This window comes from Hyalella azteca, unplaced genomic scaffold (genome assembly GCF_000764305.2).
Source record: "Hyalella azteca isolate HAZT.00-mixed unplaced genomic scaffold, Hazt_2.0.2 contig15915, whole genome shotgun sequence".
NCBI classification, from domain to species: Eukaryota; Metazoa; Arthropoda; class Malacostraca; order Amphipoda; family Hyalellidae; genus Hyalella; species Hyalella azteca.
The window spans coordinates 1-10,189 of NW_025945746.1; the positions used below are offsets into that span (position 1 = coordinate 1).

Consider the following 10,189-nt stretch of genomic DNA (forward strand, 5'->3'; position numbering starts at 1 on the left):
GCGCTCACCCGCAGCACTCACCCGCAGCACTCACCCAAGCATGAGCCCAACACTCCAGCTCATCATAGAGCCAGTTTTGCGACGAGCCTCCTTCAATATTCATAGCTACACTTGCAAATCATAGTCCAAGTGACCTGAAAGTTCAGTTTTAGGAGAAAAGAAAAGAAAGCGGGATTCTCAACACACTGAAAGCCTGAATATGTCGTACAGGTGATTCACCTGACGCCAATATGGCATGATAACCTTATTCTTTGTTTAAGAAATATTGAGCTAATGTTCCAATGCTCGAATCGAAGCGGCTAAACTATACCTGGAATATTTGCCGCGTTATTGGATAGTTAATCACAAAGTGATTTGATCAGGGTTGGCGCAGTGATTTTAAAAACTTCAATCATTTTCTTCTATTGCAAATTGGCGAGCTAGATACAATACGGAAGTGATAGCATTGCTGGAACTGAATGTTCATCATTATGAAGAGAAGATCATTATCATCGTCTGAAATGATGTGGTACACGCGAACAAGTTTTGTCATCGTGTGGACGCAGTAAGTGCGGCCATCGGAAGCGCGATTATAAATGTACATCACATAACACATCGGAAAGATGCAATGCAGTGCATGCAATACTTATGACTTCGCTTTATATAGGGGCTGTACAAGTGTACATAGAAAGCGCGTCATAAGTAACTAATTGGCCAGCAACATTCACTTCATCGCTTGTCGTCGATATCAAAGATTATTAAACGCTTTGATTTCTAAAAATATTTTCTGAATGTAAATTGAAACATTAATGACTGTGTCTTTAGGCGAATAGTTCATTTTCCCCGTCCGCAAGAATAAGTCTCTTGCAAACAACAAAAATTAATAATTGCAAGCAAATTCCCTCGTTAATATCACATTAGTGAAGACAGCCATGAACTCGACAAGATATTCACCAGTTGTTCACATATCAGCGTTCATGTTGTTACTCATGTTGGTGGGGGGAGCCACAGGAGTGCTATTATCGAACCATTTCTCCAAAGTGAGTAACCGTCTATAAAAGTGAACATGTGAACGTTACTTGCGGTTTTAGTTATAATTTTCTTGAAACATCAGAAAACTGGCGTTGAGCAATTTTGACGTCATGACGTTGAAAGAACGTTGACTAAACGTTGCTAACGTTGACTAAACTAGTGATTTACAAATTAAAAGTTGACTAAACGTGTTTTCAACGAAATCAACTCGTAACAAAAATTATTCCAAAGTCATTTGATTGGAGGGGATCTATTCAACGTGCACTATTGCAATTTAAATTTGTAATTAGTTAAATTAATTTATATTATTCTTTGAATGACTAAAAAAGAGTTCCCATAAGGAAGGCTAGAGCAAATATTTGCAATTATTGCGTAGTGTAATGCTGGTTATTAAGAAATAAAACAGTTTATCCACAGTCAGGATACAAGCATTTTATCAAATAAAGCAGTCTACCCCGGGTCTGGCTGCTAGTTATTTACAAACTAACTATTCAACCCCGAGTTAATACATTAGTTATTAATAGATTCAAAACCTATCAGGATACCAGTGATTTATAAAATAAAGCGCTCAAACTACTCAAGTTAATACATTATTTATTAATAAATTCAACCCCTATGAACATTACAGGTCATAGGGAACGTCGTGAACAACGAGTGCCTCCTGACGACGGCCGTGGCCGCCCCTGTCCCACTGGGTCTACGTGGCGCCTGCAGTCTCATGTGCCAGCAGAACTCCAGCTGTCACTTCTTCTGTTTCTTCAAAAGTATGTGCTGATGGTTAATGACTATGAGGAATATCAATACATTAATAGATGATGTGTTGTACTCTTATGAGGAATATTAATGCATTGATAGATGTTGTATTGTACTCTTATCAAAATGTTAACACGGCTTGCTCAGGGCTTGTAATCTTTGAGATTTGATCATCACTTCACGGCCGAGCTGGTCTTCACAGGACCAAGAATCAGCCTAGTTTTTTTTCCGCTATTACAATAATTAACCAAATCAAATGATTTGATTGTATGTATAGCAATTGAGCAGAAAATTTAAAGCTATGAAGTAGGAAGTAGATAATGAATAACTTAAATATTAATATTTTTACATTAAACATGGCTTAAGGAATTATTCGACTTTAACACTCCGTGGCACATTGTTCTTTAGTGGTTTTACAATGTTATAATAGAGGTAAATTTGTTTCGGCAATAGTAAATTAATACTAATAAATATTACTCAAAATTTGCATGTTTAATGACTGGCGCTGCAAAATATTTAGGGGCTATTCTGGTGCATCCAGTATTCTAGGATACTTACAGTGTCGGGATATTGCCTGCATTTGAAACTTATTTTTAGTGTGAGAATACTGCGGCGTTGCAGTACTGGGAGAAAAAGAGTGGACTGGCATAAATGAATTTAATGTAAAACAGGAATAAAAATGTTTTCAGTTTGTAACGGGTGTCAACTTTGAGTTCAATGTTCTATGACTCTATGTCAATATTGCACTTACAAGTTCAACCATGATTCGATGTGAAGTTTCAGTTTGAACCGGTTTTTCTTCAATAAACATCCCGTATTATTATTTTAACCTAATAATAATATAATATAATTATTAATTATATTAAATATTAATAATAATTTTATTAAATTAAATTTAAATAAATAAATTAATTTTTATTAAATTATTATTAATAATTTTAAAAATAATAATAATCATCCCGTATTTTTTATTTTAACTAGGATCATTCCATGTCAAGTGTTTAATAAATTTTGAAAATCAGCCCTACATGACCATCAACAATTTTGATTAAATTTGACACACAATCACGTTCATATTTCAGCTGAAATTTTAGCTAAAAATCTGAAAAACTTTTTAAATTAGGGTTCCTCCCGGCAGAGGTGGTGAAAATGTCCCCCGATCACAAGGCGCAAAATTTCCAAATTCAGGTCACTGCTGTGGAGTATCTATTATAGGCAGTGAATAGAAAATTGAGCTGTTGGTAGTACTTGGAAGGGTTCTTTCAAAAAATTTACTTCCAATAGTTTATTGTGAATACTTTTTGCGTAAAATAAGGTCAAACTTGCTCGAAATTAATCAAGCAGGAAAAATGCACATGTTTATCGCCCTGTAAATGAGTGGGAAAATTGTACATTTCCTCGAGACTGGTACAGTGCATTGTCAATATAGGTAACAGTGAATGTACGAAACATTGCCATTTAATTCACCGTCGTTTATCAGCGAATATCATCTAAAATTGCTCATAGAAACCTCGGAGCCATTTGTAAATAATGTCTGAATACCAATATGAAAATATTAAAGTAAACCTATTTTGTTGAAACATCATTCGTAAGAAAACTTAAATGTTAAGAACATATTTTAAATCTACGTGAGCGTTCTTAGGAACATATAATTATTCCTCTAATATTTGTACATTTTGAAATGGGCGTTACCTTAAAGGATGATAGAAACTCAGGACTGTTAACCGTAAAAGCAGTACGTATGTAGATAGTAGGAAAGCAGGCAATCATTCGCAACACACCGCTCTGTAGTCGCGTCAAAGAAGCAGTGGTGCCATTAATTAACTCCAGATATCAACTTAGCAGGATAAGTTCACGTGTTGTAGAGTCCATATTTGCCATGATTTTCCCTGATGTTCTTATACAATTGTTGTCTACGTCGACATTTTAAACAGGTAACAGTACGTGCGCGCTGTTCAGAGCCTTCGTTGCCGTGCGATGGCAAGGCCATCCTGTCTCAGCGTCCACCACAACGTACGACGCTTGCTACACGTCGTGGGGGGACCCCCGGGACATCGTCAAGACGAACTCCCCCTTCGCTTACTCCTCCATTTTAGTGGCAGGCAGCCAGTCCTATGCCACCGATGGCTATGCCTGTAATCCACCGATCCATTTTGTGACGTTACGGCAATCCAACAGTTACACACAAATCGACATGCAGAAGATGGAAAGAGTCCACACGGTGATTGTGGCCACAGCCTGGCCAGACCACTTCTCTGACTTGGACGTGATCCTCAGCAACACAACTGACTTCAACCTGGGCAAGAAGATAGGACGAGTTGACGGCGACACTCCGTCGTATTCAACGTATTCGTTCGACACCAACACCAGCGTGGCGGGGCGGTACATCACGTTCTTCCAGGCGCCTTACGACTACCATGGGTTCGCAGACATCCAGCTCATCCCGGAGGAAATTTAACCTCTCCTGTCGGATTAAAGAAGAACCTAATATATGATCGGATAATTTGATTAATTGGCAACTTAGATCCCAACCTGCGAGTCCTGGAATCTCGCGAATGTCGTAAATTTCTATATAAAGTAACTTGGATGAGAAGAATTTTATTCTCTGTTGTCAGTGGAGACAAAAATTTTGCAAATAATTATAAAACTTGGCAAGACACTACTTAGTTTTTAATCCTAAAATAGATTATTTATCTCTGAAACTACTCCTGGTCACTCGGCAATTATAGAACACAGCAATCAGCCAGACGTGGATGCAAACCTAACGCAACACTCCATTGGTATTTCAATGTGAAGCTCAATTCCTATGCCCTTACACACCAAAACGCATTAAGCGTTCTAAGAACTAATAATATATCATTTATTGTGACAAGTAGTACGATAACGCAGTGACTGCTTGGTGGTGACCAATAAAGCAAATGAAAATTTGTCACAATAAAGTTCATACTTATTTTTCATCTATGAAGAAGGCTCTCTTGCAGGCTTACTTTATTCACTTTACTAACATTTATGGGTGATGCTACAGACCAAATACAAGCTAGAGGTGATCCCTAACAGATCATTAGTGTGTTTTATCACTCGTACGCACAACTCACTATAATAAGCACCACTGCATTAATAGGCGCCATTCACTACAATAGGCGCCATTCACTACAATAGGCGCCATTCACTACAATAGGCGTCATTCACTACAATAGGCGTCATTCACTAAAATAGGCGCCATTCACTACAATAGGCGCCATTCACTACAATAGGCGCCATTCACTACAATAGGCGCCATTCACTACAATAGGCGCCATTCACTACAATAGGCGAGTAACGTTATGATATGTTATTATTGTACGTCATTGTAACGTTATGATATGTTATTATTGTACGTCATTGTTACGCTATTGATATGTTATTGTTGTACGTCATTGTGACGCTATTGATATGTTATTGTTGTACGACATTGTAGGGTTATGATATGTTATTATTGTACGTCATTGTAACGTAATGATATGTTATTATTGTACGTCATTGTGACGCTATTGATATTTTATTGTTGTACGTCATTGTAACGTTATGATATGTTATTATTGTACGTCATTGTAACGTTATGATATGTTATTATTGTACGTCATTGTAACGTTATGATATGTTATTATTGTACGTCATTGTAACGTTATGATATGTTATTATTGTACGTCATTGTAACGTTATGATATGTTATTATTGTACGTCATTGTAACGTTATGATATGTTATTATTGTACGTCATTGTAGGGTTATGATATGTTATTATTGTACGTCATTGTAACGTTAAGATACGTTAATATTGTGTATCGAATTCACGTACTTTAAGTTTTGAAAAAGTATATAAACTTCCTTCTATCTACTACCTTTTTACAATAGGAATATTTGTAAACAATATTGTTTTACTCTTCTGGTCCTATTTTTACAGGGATTAATTTTCATGGCTAGGTTTATAATTTTCGTGTTTTGAATACAATTTCTGATTTACAACGAACTGAAGAAGTAATTTTAGGTATTATGTAGTTTTCAGTATCGTGCAGTTTCAGGTATTATGTAGTTTTAGGTATAATGTAAGTTTAGGTATTATGTAGTTTTAGGTATTATGTAGTTTTAGGTATTACCTATATAAGTTTAGGTATTAAGTAGTTTTAGGTATTATGTAAGTTTAGGTATTATGTAATTTTAGGTATTATGTAGTTTTAGGTATTATGTAGTTTTCGGTATTAAATAGTTTTCGGTATTATATAGTTTTATGTATTATGTTATTTTATGAATTACGTAGATTTATTTATTATGCAGTTGTCAGTATAATGGAGTTTGTGATATTATGAAATTTTTAGTATTAAGTAGTTTTAGGTATTATGTTTATTATGTATTATATAGTGTTAGATTTTATCTACTCTAAGATATTATGGAGTTTTCAGGTATTAAGTTGTTTTATATATTATATAGTTTTAATTATGTAGTTTAGTGCATTATCAAGTTATTTTGGAGTATTAACAAGATTTTGGTGTATTAACAAGATTTGAGTGTATAAACATTTCATTTTGGTGCATTAACACGTTTTTGATGTAACTGCAAATTATTTTGATGTATTAACACGTGTTTTGTGTGTATTAACAAGTTATTCTGTTCTGATGTATTGACACGTGTTTTGGGTGTATTAACAAGTTATTTTGATGTATTGACACGTGTTTTGGGTGTATTAACAAGTTATTCTGATGTATTAACTCGTGTTTTGGGTGCATTAGCAAGTTGTTCTGATGTATTAACACGTGTTTTGGGTGTATTAACAAGTTATTTTGTTGCATTAACGCGTCTTTTGTGTGTATTAAGAAGTTAATTCGGCGTATTAACAAGTTATTTTGATGTATTAGCGAGTTATTTTGTTCTATTTATAAGGATTTTTTGTAATAGCTAGTTATTTCGGTGTACCATCAATTTTTTTGGCGTATTTACAAAATTGTTTTCGGATAAACAATTTATTCTGTTTTATAAACAACCTATTCCTTTTTATTAACGTTTTTTTTGTGTATTAACAAGGTATTTTATGTAATGTGGTATAGTATAATCGATGTATCAATATTAACATAATAGTAATTTCCAGCAGGTCGTCATGATGCGTTAGTTGGAAACAGCAGCTAATAAAAAGCTATGTTAATTAAATAAAATTTAACTTGCATGCGAGCTCCACCTTTTCTTCCTCGACTAAGTCCTATTCAACGAAGACGTACGTCGCGCTGAAGCTATGAGTCGAGGGTTCGATCTCTGGGGCCATACTTTCAAAACTCGCTAAGTGAACGTAAGTGCTTACGCTCTATTTTCTTGTCTATGATTGGTGGATTTGGCATGAAATGCCGTCAATGATTGGCTCATGAACGTACGATATCTTAACTTTTTTTTGAAAATATGGGTCCTACTTAAATGAAATAGAATAGAAGTGTCGGCACTGAAGAAATAGGCCCATGGCCTGTTGCCGATTCTTGTTCATAGAATATAATAGAAGTGTCGGCACTGAAGAAATAGGCCCATGGCCTGTTGCCGATTCTTGTACTTTTCGTGACTTGATTCACAAGGGATCCGGCCTTTGTAACCCGATCTTTCCATATATGATTTTGTTTAAGTTAGCTGCTGGACTTATTGCCTGGTCCGGAAGGTGCTAGGCTGAACATATGCTTCCAACTGAACATTGAAGTTGCTTCCAGCGCAGATGTAAAGTTAAGTGAACATTAAGAGGCTAATAAAGCATTGTCGCCAATTCTTGGCGCAGTTGCATGCAATACGGTGCACTTATAATGTGACTGACACGAAAATGCATGGATACAGAAATTCGTTCATATATCGACTTAATAACAACGTTGCATTACGGAAATCGATTCAATTTTTACAATCAGACTTTTCTAAGTGTCCCAATTTCACTCTTATCCCAACATCAAATGTCCCAATTTCAATTTTGAACGAGCAACAGCATTTCGATGTTGCACTTAAACTCATAGGACGACGTTGCAAGAATGACGTTGATACAATTTTACAATGCAGCTGCATTCAATATGATATAAAATATAACTCGGTACTCACTGCAATGAGTGACAGAGAGCGCATTTTCTCGTCGACGAAAACGTGAAGTCATGGACGGACAGACGGACGGACGGACAGACGGACATGGCGAGCACAATAGTGCATTTTTCCCATAAATGAGAAAATGAGCTAAAATTTGGGTCCGGATATTGTTTCAACGTTGATTCAGCTAGCGAATGCCTTCTGAGATCTTAAAGCTTGTTTGGACGTGAAAGATAACTTATGATCTTTTAATTGGGCTCATAAAGGAAAACCAAAATAAAATATGGGCAGAAAGTTCCAATTTTCTAGGTAAGCAATTATGAAACACAGCATATGGGATTAAATAAATCCAAAATTCTCCAAGAATTTCAGCTTTGGAACATTTTCTATGCATTTTAACTCAGATCAGTGCAAATTATTGCCTGAGAGACCCAGCTGCGATGTGGCAAAAATTCTTTGACCTTTTTTGATCATTACTTCGCCATGCGCTCAGCAAATCGAGGGAGATTGGGCCAAAAAGCATAAGAAAGAATTCTGAAATGTTTCAATGTAAAGATTGGAGCGCCTAAAGTTAATGGAATGAACATTGATCATGCGATTGGATCGCTGACTCGTTTGAATTGATGGAATGTTGGATTGTTCAATTTGATTCCGAATTCTCATTAACGACTAGCGTGAGTGTCAGGCCAGAAAGTGGAGCCAGATGAGCGGGTTTATTATCATACTTGAATGATTTTTCTAGTACATTGGCTAGCTTCGTATCTAGCAGAAGAAACATCATGCGTGAAATTTGAGGAACATAATTAAGAAGACGTGACTCACCATCGTCGCGCAGTTCGCATGCATGATGAGGCTGCGTGCAGCGCTGTTTGACTGATATCTGCACCAGGGCTCTGATACCGTGGTGATGGGTGACTGACCTGTGATGCGTCCATGATTACCTTCACCATCACTACGTCAATAATTACCTTCACCATCACTACGTCAATGATTACCTTCACCATCACTACGTCAATGATTACCTTCACCATCACTGCGTCAATACCTTCACCACCACTGCGTCAATGATTACCTTCACCATCACTGCGTCAATTATTACCTTCACCACCACTGCGTCAATGATTACCTTCACCATCACTACCTCAATGATTACCTTCACCATCACTGCGTCAATGATTACCTTCACCGTCACTACCTCAATGATTACCTTCACCGTCACTACCTCAATGATTACCTTCACCATCACTGCGTCAATGATTACCTTCACCATCACTACGTCAATGATTACCTTCACCGTCACTACGTCAATGATTACCTTCACCGTCACTACGTCAATGATTACCTTCACCATCACTGCGTCAATGATTACCTTCACCATCACTACGTCAATGATTATCTTCACCATCACTGCGTCAATGATTACCTTCACCATCACTTCGTCAATGATTAACCTTCACCATCACTGCGTCAAAGATTACCTTCACCATCACTGCGTCAATGATTACCTTCACCATCACTGCGTCAATGATTACCTTCACCATCACTACGTCGATGATTACCTTCACCATCACTGCGTCAATGATTACCTTCACCATCACTACGTCAATGATTACCTTCACCATCACTACGTCAATGATTACCTTCACCATCACTACGTCAATGATTACCTTCACCATCACTACGTCAATGATTACCTTCACCATCACTACGTCAATGATNTCACCATCACCTCCCTAGTACCGTGTCGCCGGCATTGGGCTGCTGATGGCCGCAGTCTTTCTCCCATTCACTATTCATCTTACAATGAATGAAGTCACTGCATAATCCCCACGGACCTTCAATTGCCTCGAAATGAGTCAATATTCATCAAGGTTGATTAGACCTCAGGAGTTTAACGAAGATATTTCTGTATAATCAACTTATATCAGTTAAATTGATGTAATTAATTTCAAGAGTAATTGCACAAATGATATTGTAGTGAACTTAATAAGCCTATATATTTCAAATCCTATATCTTATTTCTCTACAACCTTCGTTTTTTGGTCTCATTTGAAATGGAAGTTTAATCTTCATTATTTTATTATCTACCTGCAACCAGGCGTTGCTCGTGATTTATAATCCAAAATGTCCGAGTATGCTTTCTTCCCGGTCCTCTTAAAACTTGTACAACGGAGTGATTTCAGTTGGAAAAAAGGATAAAAGAACCTGCGCATAATATGAAAGTCACATTAGATTTCTGTTCTAAAATTTGAACTGTTATATTTTTTGACATCGTATTTCAATTGCAAAATAATAAAGAATAATCATCCAAGATTATTTAGAATGTATACTTCAAAGTTATCAGAAATTGC

The 10,189-nt window shown here is 36.5% G+C and overlaps 1 protein-coding gene across 1 annotated transcript; it reads left to right on the top strand.

Annotated features, from left to right (window-relative positions):
- Positions 1-754: 754 nt before the first annotated feature.
- Positions 755-4,222, top strand: LOC125179233. The gene is made up of 3 exons (XM_047884688.1): positions 755-1,019; positions 1,640-1,775; positions 3,699-4,222. The coding sequence occupies exons 1-3, from the start codon at positions 912-914 to the stop codon at positions 4,220-4,222; spliced, it is 768 nt and encodes a 255-aa protein (XP_047740644.1). The 5' UTR covers positions 755-911.
- The last annotated feature ends 5,967 nt before the right edge of the window (positions 4,223-10,189 follow it).

Coding starts and splice junctions, on each gene's coding strand:
- LOC125179233 (XM_047884688.1), top strand. CDS start 912: ATGAACTCGACAAGATATTCACCAGTTGTTCACATATCAGCGTTCATG. Junction 1,020..1,639: donor TATCGAACCATTTCTCCAAA/GTGAGTAACCGT, acceptor TGAACATTACAG/GTCATAGGGAACGTCGTGAA. Junction 1,776..3,698: donor CTTCTTCTGTTTCTTCAAAA/GTATGTGCTGAT, acceptor CATTTTAAACAG/GTAACAGTACGTGCGCGCTG.